Genomic DNA, 17,287 nt, shown 5'->3' with positions numbered 1-17,287 from the left:
ATTATTATTATTATTATTATTATTATTATTATTATTATTATTATTATTATTATTATTATTATTATTATTATTATTATTAGTATTATTATTATTATTATTATCTTTGTTGTGGCATGAAGTTGTAGGTATTTTTTGCGTTTTGTGCGTCGCTACTGTTCAAAGACTACAATTCCCAGCATTCCTTGCAACCGTCCAACATGGCAGCGCGCTGTAGCTTTTGAGAACGAAGTGTTTTAATGTTTGCACGTTTTGCAGTTATGTTGGCTTTGTTTGTAGTCATTTCCCTTTTTAAGGGTTCTTTTTCTACCTTGGACTCTGAAGGTGGGTCAATTTAAGCATTTAATGTTAATCTATTATATTATTTTACGTTCCAGCCAAACATCTGTGTTGATTTCTGGTAAAAGGAGCATTAAGACATTTGTGTTATTGTGTAATTTTGGTGATAACAGAAGATTTCCACCCCGTAGTTGCTCAGGATGTCCACGGTGAGAACTACCTGCTGTGGATGTGGAGCAACAGACTTTACATTTATTCTGCTGCAGCTCTGCTTTTAGGCTTGTTCTTCTTTCTTGGACGCAGGAAGGTGAGTTTTGTCCTCTCCTTTAGTGGCAGCAGCCTAAACTTTAACACCACGCAGCCCTGTTTGACTTCCTGTTTTCTCTTCAGATAATCAATGCAAAGGATTCTGGTTCAAAGATCCAACAAGCTGCAAAAAACAACAACAGACCAGAGAAAGATGCTGATGTTTATGTTTCAGGGGTTAAAGTATTTTATGGCTCACAAACTGGAACAGCAAAGGTAAATATATATTTTGTTCTATGCATATTGAATGAAATAAAACATAAAACTGTTGTGCTCCAGCTTCTTTGGCCTTCTACATGTTGTATTTGTGTTTTTTCAGGGTTTTGCCACAGAGCTTTCAAAGGATGTGCAGACTTTGGGTTTCCCAGCTGAGGTGATTGACATGAAGGACTACGATCCAGATGATCGACTCGCAGACGAGGTACAACATCTTTCTGTTCATCCATCAGTCAATTTATCATCATTCAGTTCAGTTCAGTAGCTTTTATTTGTCCCAGTATGGGTCATTTTTGTGCACCTTTCACACACACACAATCACATTTCACAAATAAAAACACATGAAATATTGTAAAAAGATAAAAGTAAGGTGGATAAATAAATAAATAAATATGTGCAGTGCAGGGGATTAATGCAACATATGATTATCTGCTTTTCCTAGTAGAGTTTAGCAGCTGAACAGCAGAGGGAATAAAGGAGTGTTTGTATCAGTTGGTCCGAGCTGGTGGATATTTAAAACGGGAACCGGAGCGTTTCTATATAATGCATGATTGTTCAAGAACTTTCTGCCTTTTTGTGGTTTAAATCTATTTTGCGAGTTTCTAGAAAGGATGGGGAAGTTATTCTGGACTCTATTTAAATCCAGAGAAGTATAAACGCCTTGACATGATGGATATCTGGGAACTGTGTGTGGGAAACAAACGACATAAAATGAAATTATTTTATTAAGTCACAACCATTGATGCCGTTTTACATTTTTATTTGACAAACAGACCATTATTTTTTTTAAATATCATTTTTTCCTCTTTTTTTTTCTCTTAGTTGAAAAAAAAAAGAAAAATAGGGGGGAAAAAAGGAGATTTATTTGCTTTATTATTTATATCAACAAATCCATTTCAAATAATATCCTATAAAAGAAAAGCCATGTTTTTTTTTTATATTTTAAAAGCTAGAAATGCAAATAAGCTGCTGGTTGTTTAAGATGGCAATACATTTTCCTATAGCAGATATTGAACAAAAATAATAGATTGTGTTTTATTTTAAAAAAATCCTGCAATATTTTGCTGCTCTAGTTGGACTGAATGTAAAATGGCTTTTTGGATATGAAAGGTTGCAGACTGCTGCTGTAGTTCAATTATCAGACTGGAAACGACTCAAACTGGTTTATATGAGATGGAAGGAGAGTGGGGAACATGAATCTGCTCTCCTAGTCACTGGAGATGGTGTATAAATATTTGTGGTCTATTTGGGCTAAGAGCAATACACGTATGAACGCAGACATGTGTTTGCACATGTGAATGTTTCTATGTATATCAATAATTATATTTGCTCACTTAATGGACTTTTTTGGAGTAGTATGCACCCATGATAATTGATCAATGATAAGGACAATACTTGGAGAATGGGCATCATTTGAATAAGTTTCACTTCTTCTAAGCCACTTTTCCCACATACTAATCAAATTTATATCTTTTATTAATTATCCATAATGTTTGAATTTGTTAAATTAGTCCTTTTACTAGATTATCTTAAATATTATTCAATTATTTATCGCTAATCTGAAAAGGTTCAGGTAATCTAAGCAGATATTCATCAGTCATGTTCAGCTGAATAGATTCTAAGTAGTTTTTATTTTCTGGGCAGAGTTTATTTTTACAGCAATAAAACATAAATATGAAATGAGTTAGCTGCGGCGCTGCAGGAGCAGGGAAACCATTATAATCAACAGAGAGAAATCAGTTATGATAAACCCAGGCAGCAGAGGCTCCTTATCATGTTTACTCACTTTCAGTCGATGGAGAAGAAATAGCTTTTCCTTCTAAGGTGTAATAATAATAATAATACTAATTGAACTTTATTAATCTCACACTGGAGAAATTCACCTATGCATTTAACCCATCCCCTTGAGAGCAGGAGTAGGAGTGATGCTTGAACTCAGAACGCCATGCCACTCCCTCAACACTCCCTTTTGCAGCATGAATATGAGGCTTTTCCTCCAGTGCTAATCTAGTTTGACCTTCTGCAGCTAATGCGGTGATCTGTTTCCTACCGTGATGTATTGTAGCTCCTTAGTTTTATGTTGCCATCTGAATGTGACGATGTTGTTTTGTTTGTGGATTTGTCCTCCTTCAGTGTAGCAGTCAGTCAGTCTGCGTGTTTCTTGTGGCCACCTACACTGACGGACAGCCCACAGAGAACTCCGAGTGGTTCTGTAAGTGGCTGGAAGAGGCTTCCACCGACTTCCGGTACGGGAACACCTTCCTCAAAGGCCTCCGATACGCAGTGTTCGGCCTCGGCAACTCGGTCTATGTCGGTCACTACAACACGGTCAGAACCGGGAATTACAGTAAGGTCCTTTGTAATAAAACAGAAAACAGTTAAACACCTTCATCTGTTCTGCAGGTGGGTAAAAATGTAGACAAGTGGCTGTGGATGCTCAGTGCCAAAAGAATCATGAGCAGAGGAGAGGGAGACTGCAACGTGGTGAAGAGTCGAAACGGTAGCGTTCAGGCAGACTTCCAGGCCTGGAAGGCAAAATTCCTGAGCCGCCTGAAGGCGCTGGCCAAAGGTGAGAAGAGGAGCTGCAAGGATGAAGGTTGCTGCAAGAATAGAAAGAAACATGGAGAAGAAAAGGAGGAGAAAGCTGTGATGCAGGAGAACAGCTCCGAGGTAACAGAAAACATATTTCTGTTTTATGAGAAACTGTGAAGATAATGCATTGTTTACATTGCTAAAACTAAAATGAGGGTTTGGTAGAAAAATGCACTAGTAATTAATTGTTTATATAATTGTTTATAGATGTTCATTGTGTATGTACTGCTGCTTCACAGGAAGAAGGTCCTGGGCTCAATATAGTTTAACTTTTCCAAATTCTTCTTTTTTTTTAAGTCGTAGGGTCTAATCATTCTGTGTCTAATCATTCTGGCTAAAACATGTTTATAAATGTACCCTTTATCAGAGTATATTTTTCCAAAATGTAGAAATTTTCTATTTAAAGAAAAAATTCTGTCTTAAAATCTGTGTTTATTTTCGTTATCTTATGCAGGCCAGTTATTTATACGTCAGCTTGTTCACCTAAATTCGGCCAATCATATATCAACGGTCATCTGTCAATTACATTTTTCGGACATAGCATCTTGATTCATATGTAGCAGCTAATAAACGCAACGGTTGAAATAAGAAACATTTACTTTACTATTGAGTTCCGTCCCAGTGTTCACGGGGATGCACGTCTGTGTCTTCAGCAGGCGTAGAGCTAACAGAACTGGCAGCGTTGCGAGGCAAGGGCTCAAACATGTACGGCTGTAAGCCTTCTACACCAAACCAAGCTTCTGCTGCCCTGGCGTCCTCTTCCACAACAACTTTGTCCCCACTTTCCTCCTCTAAATAAAAAATGTATGATGGAGGAGACTCATCCATGACCTCGGACACAAAACTCTCCTCCTCTTGCATGTTTCCTCTGTCCATAGCGTTCCTTGACAGTGTCGTTTCTAAGTCACTAATTTAGTGCTACTTGGTCCCAATGGAATTTCCCATTGGGAACCTACTAGCACTAAGTTGTTAACTGGTTAGCAAGATGCTTCCAAGACACCGGCCACAACCAAACTTGCTTGCGAACCTTCTGCCATCCTGCCCCCTTACAAAAACGACCAATCACATTCACTTTATTCGCTCGTGTAAATTTCTGCACCACACAGGAGAATTTGGAAATGCAACGGGTGGAACAGCCGCTTCACTACGAGTTTAAACGGTCTGTCCGATTTGCACATTACCTTTTACATATGTCATACCTTCAGCTGTTATTTAACAAAGTGTCCCCAAACGCTTTCTTTACTGTCACCAGCACACTATAGTGAATTTTAAACCTCTTTGGGGCTTGAAAATATTAATTTTCCACTGTTAGTGTGGAGCATTGTACGCCATGATGAGCCAAACATAACAGACTGATGAGCATCCTCTGCTGCAGAATGCAGACTTTAGCGTCACACAAAAAACTCACACTTTTGCTGCGATGTTAAAAAAGATATAAACTCATAAGACTTGCATTAATGTACAGCAAATGATTATGGTCTAATTTGATGATTATGTCGGCTCGTTGCTGAAGGCCCTAAATATTTTCTTCATTAACAAGAGCATCAGCATTAGTCTCATTATTCCCTCCAACAAGATGACTAAAATCTGATAGAAACTCAGAAAGTCTGTTAATTTCTCTTTTATATGGTTTAAGAATAATTATAAAGTCTAAAAAGTTTAAACCTGATCTTGTCAATAAGCTCTATGATGGCCGACAGATGCAAATGCACACCAAATGACGAAGCGAGCGCAAAAAAAAAAAAAAAAAGAATTCAAAACCCAAAAAAAGCAAAAAAAAAAAACCCAGAAAAAAACAAACAAATGCAATAAAAAATCCTGCAAACAGAAAAGTCCTATTCCAAACATTTTTAATTAAAAAAGCTTCTGGGATGGGATGCGAAATGTCTTCAAACAGGGAAAACAAAGTTCAGTTGATTGTTGTTATTGTTAAGTTATTTAACTTTTTTGGAATGCAAACAGAAACCTGCTGCATTTAGTAAAATTGGAAGCAAAAATTGGAATCAACAAAATAAGTGCAAACAATAAATGCTGCAAGGAAAACAAAATGCTGCAAAAAGAACATAATGCAAATAGCAAAAACAGCAGCAAATGTAAACAACATAACAGAAATGCATCAAACTAGTAGATGAAAGACTTGAAGCATTTCAGGTTTTTTTTTAAATCATTCACTGACTTTACACAATTTAGATTTTCACATTGTTTTGTAATTGCAAGCACTTGTCATTCACACGAAGACACACAGAGGATCAGTTGTCATGGTAGCGGGCTTCACAGAGGGTGCAGCTCTTACAGAAATGTGACATTCATTCAGAATCCACAGGATCCTAAGTGAAGAAACTTTTAAAAAGCTCCACACTCTGTTTGGTTGAAGACACAATAAGATAATATTCTGGGGTTTTTTTTCGTTTTTTTTTTAATTCCTTTTCTTTTTAGATGGATCTGATTGAATCCAGCAGTGAGGAGGAAGAGTCTGTCCTGCCAGATGAGAAAGCATCACGATCCGTGGTAGACGTGGAGGATCTGGGCAACATTATGAATAACGTCAAGAAAGCAAAGGTTAGGCTTCATCTTCTGTTAAAACAACACCTCATTTATGCTGCACGTACCTTCACCATTGATCTTTGCATCAATGAAGATATCAGACTGTCTGATGACCAAGATGATAACTCAATTTATGGTATTTCTTTGTTAATGTATACAACATCAGATCCATTAAAGACTGTATCCCAATTGTAAGAAAATTAACAGATCGGCAAACAGGACTTGAACAGTGTTTATGAGTAAAGACAACCAACAAGGCCGAAACAGTTGAGCTGAAGCTACAAAGTGCAGATGAAATGACTCCTAAGCCAACAGTGGGTAAAATCCTTTCAGATCTGCATTATGGCACAAAATACACAGATTTTTAATTTTCAACCAATAGCATCTCCCATTGAGTGTCTTTTCTATTTTTATTAGTTTTCTGTTAGTTTTTCAGTTGGACATTACAGTTAGCAGTTCAGAGCGTAGACTGATCAAGTCTTGCCCCAAATTTGTTCTACATTTATGTAAACAGAGTATAGGTTTGTACAAATGCATTTGTTTTAGTAGTAGTGAGGATTTTCTTCTCGTTCACCCAACTCATATCTTCACCATTCCCCTTCAGTTTTAACATCTGCCTGATTATAGTTTCTCTCAGAAAAAAATGTTCATTCTTCACATGAGTTAAAGTAGTTGTATAAATACCCAGGCTGCAACTACACTTAGTCCTATAAAAAAAAAAGAAAAAAAGTCAAACTTGACACACTCATGGTTGGTATATGCTGCATTATTTACGTCCTAATAAATGGCAGCCTTTCTGAAATAAAAAAAAATATATAAAAATGACAGAAAATGGCAAACTAATCAGTGTTAAGTGCCTGAGCCTGCTACTGTGGAATGTCAGTGGATTTTGGGTTGGGATGGTTGTGATGCCAGGTGGGGGTCAGGTGGGGGGGCATGAACTGCACCCATGCACAGACCTCCCCCCTTCATCAAAACCAATTCTGGACAGTATAGCGACTCTGCTGGGAGAGGTAGCTAGTAAGAAGTTAGTTAGTGTCATCTAATTCAAGCCAAACCCATTGGGGAAGCCGAATAATTTGGCAAGAAGGCTAGTATAAAGGTGGTAGAAGATAACAGATATAAGCCGCGACTTTCTCCCCATTTTTCGACCTTGCGGCTTGTATAACAATGCGGCTTATCTATGGACTTTTACAGCTTACGGCCACTAGGGTAATACCTAAATCTATGGATTTTACCATCCACCATGTTGACGTCACATTTGCTTCAACACACAAGCATAGTAGCCGCGCGCGGGGGAATGCGGAGGTCCTCCGGAAGCAGACTTCTACCGCGAGTGGTATGAGACAGAACGACAGCGAGAAAGACAGACATTAAACATAAAAAACCTGTGGCTTATAGTCCGGTGCGGCTTGTATATGTACAAATCATGCAATTTAGCTTCTGTGGCTTATATTTAGGTGCGGCTAATAGTCCGAAAATTACGGTAGTCTCTGCCTCTTTACATGGAGGGAATAAAGGAAGACATGACGAACTCTGTTAGAGCTCAAATGCTCCAAAGGGATAGACTATTCAAGGAGGGAGTGTGTATGATGTGTGAGGATTTAGTAGAAGATACCAAAACACACAAAAGGGAAAAATCTACAATTTGATGTTATAATTTCCTTGTCTAAGTGTTCTGCCAAAATCCTGTTTTTTTTTTTGCTTGTCTCTGTTAAGTAGAGATTTTTCATGACATCCTGTTTAGCAACATGCTCATCTTTGCTATGGATCAACAGAAGAGTGCTTGTAAGGAGATGTAAGAATATGCAGAGCAATGTGTGGAGGTAAAGGGTTCAAGGGTAAAATAGGAGGGCGGAAGAAGGCAGAAAAATTAACTATAAACTAGGACTGGGAGTAGTGTGAAATGCAATAGGATGGCAAGGGTGAACTGCTAGGTAGCTGGTTACAGGTTGCTTTAGTAGGAGATCTTCCTAGGGTGCTTATGCACCTCAGAGGTGTAGATCTCTACCTGAAAAGAAGCTTTATTGCCCACATTCAGGCTATTTTCAGCATTTCCATGTTAAGATCTGGAAGCCGCTCTACATTATAGAGCCTTTATCCATTCTAACCTTTTCAAGTGAATAGGAAAAAAAAACATGTCACTGAAGGAGAAAGGCAGATGGGTTGATAGACACCAGACCACGGTGGAGGAGAAGTGGAGGCTTGCGTAATATCTAGGACGCCCACTCCACAGATATGTGAGGAATGGGTGAGTCAAGAAAAGCAGGAAGAATATTTGAGGAAAGAGACGTTATCAGCCCCTTTTTAAAGGTTTTCATTGTGTGAAGTGGTCATACTGAGCGAAAAGGAAAGAAATAATTTTATTATTTCAAAAATAATAAAACATGGGGGAAAAAATCTGCATTTTTCTCATTTATCTTAACTCAAAGATTCATGTAATCTAATTGATTTATTGTTTTGGGGTTATGTTGTGTTATCTACCAAAGGAAAAAAACTATACACCAAAACGAATAAAAGCATAACAATCTTGTTACTGCAGAGTTATTAAGATGCCGTTTTAGGCACATTATTGCCATCTGAAGTACAGCATGGCAAGAAAAAAATAACATGTCTTTGAATAAAAATAGTATAAATAAGAAATTTAGTGTTTTTGTTAAATTAGGTCTCAACTTTGTGCAAATTAAATGCAGAACAGAACCAATATACTCCTTACGACAACAGCAATAATAGCTTCTGAAGAGACATTTAACACTTCGTAATATAGACTTCTCCAAGATAGTATTAGAATGGTAGCCTGACGTAGTCCTATTCAATTCTAGTCAGAATATGAGTCTGATACTGCTCCATAGAGCTGTGATTATGGGGCGTGTTTCGAACGAACCAGGAAAAAAATGCCTCTGCACTCAATTGGATAGACCTACAACCAATAAGAGCAACGGAGTGCGTGACGTATGTTAAGCGACGCATAGTTGTTGTCAACAAAAATCAAAGGGTGCAGTTGCACGCCTAGAATAAGAAGATGAGCATGAACGATTTTTGCCGGTGTTGCAAAAAAAATAATTTGCTGTCGATATCTTCTAGAACAGACCTAATAGCAGAATCTACACACCTCAACTCTCCAGCGGCAGCCATTGTTGTTGTCACCCAAGCGCGCTTTGGTGACGTGGTTGATTATGTTACTGTTGATCATCTGTCCATCATCGTATAAAGCCCGCCCTGACAATTTGATTGTCCCGCCAGATATTGGGCGAGTATACTCGCGCTACTATTGAGCAATGCCAGACCGAACTTCCCTACCTCAAACGTTGTGGGCAGGACTAAGTTCGGAATGGCACCCAGGCTAATAGAACAGTATGTCAGCCGGACAATATTTTGGGCCGATAGTAGTGACATTTTCTTGTCTCTGCGTTGGCCGATACCAGCACAGATTGTCTGATACCTAAACGCGTCGGCCGACACCCGCACGCGTTGTCCGACACCCGCACGCGTCGGCCGACACCCGCACGCGTTGTCCGACACCCGCACGCGTTGGCCGACACCCGCACGCGTCGGCCGACACCCATATGTCTGTTCTTAGCCTCACATGCTCCAAACGAACGTCATGAGAGATGAGAATGAGTTACACAGCTTCCTTCATGGCATGAATGGGAGGACTTTTGTTTACAGAAGTTCCATCTGGCCAGTGAAGATATTTTAACCTAACAGGGAATGGCCTTGATGAACTCAAGTTGTTTTTCCTCCAACTGTTCAAGTGTGAGAAAGTTCTTTATGCAGGGGTGGGTTGGTTCCTCTGGGGGGAGTTGGTGTGTGTTTGGACTTTTTAAGGTATAAATGTATGTACTGAAGTTGCCTCAGTCAGACCTCTATCTCTCCGTCTGAGGACCTTTTTCCTTGCAAGAAATGCCTCTTTCAGCTTCCAAACACTAGAGTTATTTATCACAATAGCTAAAAAAACCTGGCTGATAGTAGTGATCACATGTGTTTGAGGTATTCTTTGTCTGTTTACTTCAATGCACCAAAACTGCTTGGAAGGTATTAGGCAGAAGTTATATAATAAAGCTTTTAGTTTAAACATCTCATACTGACCTTTGGTATTATTGACCTTTATTTCTTGATTTCCTCCTCTAACATATTTTTCCCTACATTCTGTTTTTCCTTGACCTTTTCTTTGGACAGGTTTTGATTCTAAAGCTAAATGTTATTTTTTATAAATAAATGTTTCACAGAAAAAAAAGCCCTTCTCACCTTCACAACTAACCTTTCATAGCCTGGTTGAAATTCTCCTCCATATGTGAGGCGTATCCTAGCTTTGTTAGAAAACATTAAGCATGAGTCTGTTTTTTTATTTACCTCATCTAAACTGTTCTGACCCTGAAAGTAAGATGATACAATGTGAGATCATGAGACCCAAACTTCATTTAAGTGTTAAATAATAATACACTTTTGTCATACTGTAGGTAGTTTTAATTGCGGTAGATTAAATGGGCTCATATATATTCTTTCATTATATCCAAACTGGTGGTTTTTGCTCTTTATTGGGATTTCTATGTGGCATGTTGGGAGTTGATATATCTTTTTAAACTAGTTTTAATATAAACTCTGCTCCCAGACCCAGATAATATATGTTATTAGGCCTAATTTCTGTCTCCCCCCTTAAGATGCCAGAGTGCTGATTTTTCAAGTCTTTGATCACAAGTCCTTGTTAATTTTGTATAATTTGGTCACGCTGAGTTTTCAATGTAGGATGTAATTAGTTTGAGCATTAAACATTTGCTAGAGACAGCGCATAATTAGGCAAACTGTGTGACCGAGAAAATTCTGCCTGAATAAAACGTTATGGTTAATTTAAAGCCAAGAGGCGGCTTATGTGCAGAAGTTCAGATGTTTTGGGGGAAAAAATGAATCTACCAGATGTTTGGGAGACGCATTAGATTTGATTTGCCGTCATTTTTAAAGCTGGATAAAATAGACTTTAGGTATGGGATCTGGGGATAAAATTACTTTGGCTTTTTTTGGTCCAATAGGTGATGACAGAAACTTGGTTGTTGGCAACTTGATTCATTCAGTTTCTGTTTCCAAACCCTGAAATAAGCTTAGTTTTCTTTCCCCGACAAAAGCCCTGGGTTAGATGGATTTTGGTGGCTGATAGTCAAAAACTGATCAGAAAATAACCTCAACCAGAGATTTTATAAAATCTTGTCATGAGTCCATTCAGACTGTTCTGGGACTGAGCTTGGATCTCCTCTCAGTGGAAAGATCCTGGGAAATCTCTATTTTGACCTCCCTGATCATGCATCTACTTATCAGACATGTTGACATTTAGAAGGACCTTTAAACTGAGAGCTTTTCTTACCTCATTTGCAGCTAAGCTGAAATTAGGATAAATGGATCACTGTTAAAGTTTGTTCTGAACACAGATCTGCAGCTTTTCGCCTCAAAGGCTTGCTTTCCTGCATCCATTAGAAGCAGAGCATGGCTTCATACTCCCAAAAGTTAATCAATATTAGTCACTGGTTTTGTTTATATCCTGCAGAATGCCAGCATCTCCATTGTTGGACTAAATGTTTTACAAAAATGGTTGTGGGTTTGTAACAAAGGATGCTGATTTCCTGCCAAAAAGCTCAGTTTCATGTTGTGGGACGGTTGCCAGGTAGGAGTAGTTTGAATTGGATCATTACACCAAACTGCACAGTTTTCTTGGCTCACTTTCCCGATATAATGTCCAGAGGGAGAAAGTAGACATGAGGTAGTAAAGTGTTTCAGAGTTTAGTTCATGAGCTTCAGATCGTCTGTGCTAATGGGGATTAAAATGATGGCGTTCTGTTGGAAACGGTTCTGTTGCCAAAGGATACGGAAAATTACATTCCTTCATTCACTTATTTGATTTGCTATGTGATCCTTTTTAAAATTAAAGTATTTTGCCATAGTCCAACATACTCCAACCTACGATGGAGTAAATCTCCTTTAACATAAAACCAATTGAATGTTAACTACAGGTTTATCTTTCTTATGGTAATATGCAGATAATAAAATCCTAACGGTTTACTGTTTTGTATTCAGGTGTTCAGGATGTTAATGAAAATATACTTTAGTCAATTATAACTGGAGCTCTTTATAATGTATCTACTTGACTTTGCAGATTTTTATGAAATCTATAGTAAAAAGAAAACATTTTTTTTTTGTAGATGATAGAAATTTCTCTATATCATATTTTGACTCTGCAGAGCGTTATGGCTGAAACAATTAATCAGATTAATCGTTTTTTAATCGATTATTGAAATAATCAACTAATTTGATAATTGATTAATCGTTAACAGAGCAACCCACTTAGAGCAGTTATTTTACCAAGATAGTAAAAAGATATATAAACATTTTGCATTTAACATTATATACATATTTAAAAAAATATTGTCTGTCAATATGCTCTTATCTAGAACTCCATAAGTGGTGAAATTTGAGTTTCACCTGGTTTATATTTGTAATTTTTTTTAAAGAACCTTTGACTATCTGATTATTAGTAATTTAATCGAAAAAAAGAAATCAACAGATTAATCAATTTGCAAAATAATCATCAGTTGCAGGCCTAGTTACAATTATTTAGCTTCCAAAGTGTCACTCTTCATTTTATTTAACTGGTATTGTAATATAATAAAATAGGACATAGAAGCTGTTATCTGGCAATCTGCATACCTTAGATGTGTCCCTGATGAGAAATGATTTGATATTATTTAGTCATTAGCAGGCGAATGCAGAGCTTAGTGTCTGGCTGAGGAGATAAATCAATCACTTGAATAAGGTGTTTAGATCCGGCAGATATAAAACCTGCAGGACACCAACCGTGGAGATGTAAATACTCAGTCATCGAAGGTTATTTAGAACAGGATCTTCCGACAACTAATATTTTAACTCGAACTATGTCAAAAATCAGCACGGCACGAAGGCAAATAGAAAAAGCTCTCAGCAGGTGTAGGGAAATCATTGGACAGACGATTAACTGAAACTATAAGCATTTTGTTTGGTCTCCGTAACCTCAGCCCTTTATTTAACAGGTAGTACATAAACAGTATTCTTTTTTTTTAAGTACATTATATTGAATACCTCTTAAAGGTATTGTGGAGAATTTTCACACATTTTAAAAAAAATCTGCCTTCTCCACTTTAAAATAAATGCATATGCAAAACCCTGTACCCGCACCCGACAGGGGAACGCCTATTAAACACGTGCGACAGCATGCCAGAGCCCATTTCTCCTCGTGCAAACTCTGTTTAAAAGTTGCTCTCCTCATAACTCATACAAGCTTACTGTGTCTGAACATCCGCCCTAAGCCCTAAATACTAGGGGGGGTAAATCACATCCATCATGGCGATTCGATTCAGTGTCGATTTCCTGACCCAACGATTCGATTATTTTCGATACTCAAGAATACACCACGATACGCTTCGATTCGATTAATTGGTTTGTTTTTTGTTTTTTTTTACACCTTACAGGCTAGACAATGTTTCAAATATGAAATAAATAAATGAAAGCTCTAATATCTTTATGTATTTTTTTGAGAAACAACAGCAAATAACAGAAGTAGAAAAGTTGCATCAAAAAATACTGCACAAAATCAGTGCAATGAGTGCAATGCAATACCTCGGCTCCAGACGTCCCCGCTCCCTCCACAGACGCTCCACTGCACCTCTCCCAAATTTTAGCTGACCACAGACAGGCGGCCAGACAGGATGCCGGCTTGTTTTGTTTTTATGACCGAAATTGCGGAAAACAACTCGTGAAGTTTGACCCGCTAGAAGAGCGAGGTACGCGAGAATGATGGGATCCTTTTTCCACCTGGATCTCTGCTCTTTTTGGCCCTCATGTCCCTCCGTCGTCAGACTAAACTCGCCCCCACTTCCTCACCGCCTCGACCGTATCTAGACCCACAGTGTGTAGCACAGACCACGCTTCAATATTGAGCATAATTTTAAAAAGCGAGGTAGGAGGGCAAAATAGGTTTAGCGCAACCCCAGCACGGGAGGGAGAATTACGTCCAGGAGCAAACGGATGGATTTCCCGGAGGGAAAAAAAACATGAATTGATACTCTTGCAGACGCATCGATGCATCGGATCGTCTGCTGTTGGATTGATGCATTGATACAAAACTATTATTATTTACACCCCTACTAAATACCTTCAATCACTATATAGAGCGGGGACTATATAGTGCACTTTAGAGCGAACTCTGTTAACTGACTGTTCGGACAGATGATCAGTGCTTTTTTCTCCCCGTTGGTCAAAGCAAATCCTATAATGCTTTGCGAGGGGAGCTCTCCACGCAAAGCATTCTGGGATAGATCTTTCTCTTCTGAGGCCTTTTTTTTCTTCTTATGCAGTTGGTAAACTCTTTTTCTCTTACCAGCCTCGGCCATTTTCAAAGAACCGCGGTGAGAAAGCTGAGTTTCGATGACTCTGAAAGCGTAGCTCACCACATATACATGGCTGAAGTGCACATGCACAGAAAAATATAGCTAACGGGACGAGCACGTAGGACGGCCTTATGTAAACATATCACCAGAATGATTGACAATTAGTAGGATACTTTTTTAGATGATCCACCCGGAAATAAAAGATTATCCTCTATACCTAGGAGAACTTTAGAAACCTGCAGTTCTATCTACAAATGAATCCTTAGAGTATGCATGGACTAAAAATGATTTTACCATTTTTTTCCCCCCTAGAAAGTCCTAACTGTAATGACATCCTTGTGCTTGTTATATTCTCTCTGCTGTTAAAGTTTTTATACCATAACTTCATATTCATGTAGAATGTCTCCTGCAGCAAGCTACACAAATATCTGCAAACTGTATCAGGTGTAGTTTAAAAGTCTTTATGGTTTGAACATTCAGCTACATTTGCTGACACAATCCCATCTTTTTATGAGCTCTGCTGAGGCGACCCAGTGACATTTAAATCCCGATGGACCAGCTGAAAAAGTGGCAGCTGTACTCTAATTGGGAGAAGTTGTCGTTAAAACGGGTTCATTCTTAAAGGCAGCCCCTTAATCACACCTTTCTGAAAAGTAATGTCTGCTCCTGCTCTCTGGTGGCTTTTCTGTGGATTATTGATCCTCTCTTTGTGAAACACTGGATGTCTCTGGAATGTTGAACTTTTGGTGCGTATTGCAGAAATGGAATCAGGTGTTCATCTCTCAAACTAATCAGATTTAACAGCAAAAGAAGAAACAGCTCCTACTTGTAGAAACAAGGATCAATTATTTATTTTATTAAAGTATGGAATGCAAATTAGGAAACAATCCAATTTTGAAAATTGTTAGGACATTATTTGTTGTACTTAACCTTTGTTTTCCTCTATTTTGTACCATTTATACCACACTTTCAGAACCTTTGCCTATTTTTAGGAGTGGACATAAAGCCCAGTTAAAGTTCTTGCAACTTACATTATATTATACCATCTATGGTTACCACTCAGGTAATTTAATTACCTACTAAACATTGACTCAGAGCAGTTTTGTTGGGACTGCAGAATTACGCACATTGATGGTTATATTGCATGTCTCAATGTTCTATTTAATAGAACATTTAATAGTCATTAAGCACTTTTTTTTTAAGTTAACTGAGTTTAGGACTTCATAAATAACCTTCTAATATCTGGAAAAACATGCATCAAGGTTTACTAAAAGAGTAAAGTGAAGCTAAAACTGAGCCATAAAGCACAGAAATGCCATAAAACAGTTCGGTTCTTTCAAACTCTGTTTAATTTGTCAAATAAATGTCAGCTATTGGAAGCAATATCAGTAAGCAATGTAACACATAGAACCGAAATGTTGGTCATAAAATGTTGTTTAAAAATAAATAAACCTACAAGGATGCTAAAGAAAAGCAAGAAGGATTAGTGAATTATTACATATTTGGGTGAACATGGAATCTGATACGCTGATTCCAGTTGTGACAATCTTGAGATTCTCCAAAGCATCCAACTCAGCTATGAAAAGTTTAGTATAATCCCAACACATGAAGCTAACAGTTACCCTTAAGGAATAAGACTAGAAATAAATAATATATATAGGCTTATGTCCTTAGTGCAGCTCCCACTGGTTTGAGTCCCGACCAAATAACTTTTACAGCCCCTCTCCTAATCCCATTTCCTGTCTGCCAACTTTCAAAATAATAAAAATAAAAGGCTAATAGTGCCTAAAAAGAATAACTAAGTCAAGGTTTTGCATTTCTTTCAGGTAAGGAAGGAGGATCAGGTAAACGGCCAGATGGTGAAGCTGTCCAAACTGAACGGAGTGTCAAAGACTGAAGGTGAAGAGGAAAGAAGAGAGATGATCACCCCTGCTCTAAGGGAAGCTCTGACTAAGCAAGGTAAGGAGAACTTTGCTTTTATGAAGGAGAAGTTAAGAATATAAAAGGTGTAAAGAGGTTGCTGATAACTGAAAAGGTTGTTTGAATGTTAAAAACAGAATAATTTACTAAAGTGGTTTTAAATCAGCTAGAAATGGTCAAGCAGAGTGTCGAGGGGTTTTGCTAAAATCTCAGTTTTCTTCTAAAAATGTGTTAAATCATTTGCGTGGGGAGCTAGGAGGCGGAACCTGATGCTTCAGTTATACGGCCTTTTTCAGCATCTTGAGGATAATGGATGATGCACTTGTTTGACTCTATTTGCCCCTGTTTGAATACATTTGTGTGAAATTCTCATAAGAGGATGGAAATAAGGCACTAGTCAATATTTGAAGTGATATTTTTCATTCACAACTCCACATTAGTAATTATAAAGGTCCCTAAAAAATTCTTGAAAAGCAGCCAAATATTTTAGACATTGTTTTTTAAGAAAATTTTAAGATATTGTAAGGAGGAAACTTTTTAGCTTTCTTTCTATATTGGAATAACAGTCCTTGTTTGAAAAGCGAATCCTCCAGAGCGCATATCTGTTCATAAATATTCATCTCCTAATTTACAGCAGTCATTTAAAACAACTATTCATTAGGTTTGCAAAAGCATCTGTTGCACTTTCGAAGGAGAGAATTTTGTTCAAACATTAGGGTTTCCTCCATTTCTTATTGTTTTCTGTTTTTTCTTTGCCCTTAGCAAAAATAGGGCTATTAGTGAAAAGAAAAAAAAATGACTTCATAATATCTTTAATGACTCTTAAAAACCTCCCTGTTTCCCTGAAAACAAAAAACATAATTCTCATGGAGTAAAGTCTCATAATGTAATGACCAACAGTGGCAACAGCTGCTTAGCCTCCAAAACAGGCAGAAGAAATTAAAACATACCTTTAAGGTTGCATTCATCAAAATGATGTAAAAGATGTTTTACTTATGGTTATGTTGTTATCATTTGGACTGAGA

General features: G+C 37.7%; 1 protein-coding gene across 1 annotated transcript in view; it reads left to right on the top strand.

The window, feature by feature from the left end:
* Window positions 1-180: 180 nt before the first annotated feature.
* Window positions 181-17,287, top strand: part of tyw1 (tRNA-yW synthesizing protein 1 homolog) — a 56,870-nt gene continuing 39,763 nt past the window's right edge. Inside the window, exons 1-8 of the mRNA XM_015388263.1 lie at window positions 181-321; window positions 468-583; window positions 667-798; window positions 902-1,003; window positions 2,932-3,126; window positions 3,202-3,468; window positions 5,827-5,949; window positions 16,169-16,301. Of these exons, the coding sequence (XP_015243749.1) occupies window positions 237-321; window positions 468-583; window positions 667-798; window positions 902-1,003; window positions 2,932-3,126; window positions 3,202-3,468; window positions 5,827-5,949; window positions 16,169-16,301 (1,153 nt within the window). The 5' untranslated portion in view covers window positions 181-236. The remainder of the gene's footprint in view (window positions 322-467; window positions 584-666; window positions 799-901; window positions 1,004-2,931; window positions 3,127-3,201; window positions 3,469-5,826; window positions 5,950-16,168; window positions 16,302-17,287) is intronic.

Source organism: Cyprinodon variegatus, unplaced genomic scaffold (assembly GCF_000732505.1).
Source record: "Cyprinodon variegatus isolate N-32 unplaced genomic scaffold, C_variegatus-1.0 Scaffold418, whole genome shotgun sequence".
NCBI classification, from domain to species: domain Eukaryota; kingdom Metazoa; phylum Chordata; class Actinopteri; order Cyprinodontiformes; family Cyprinodontidae; genus Cyprinodon; species Cyprinodon variegatus.
The sequence above is the reverse complement of the archived record's forward strand: the minus strand, read 5'-3'. Positions and strand labels throughout refer to the sequence as shown.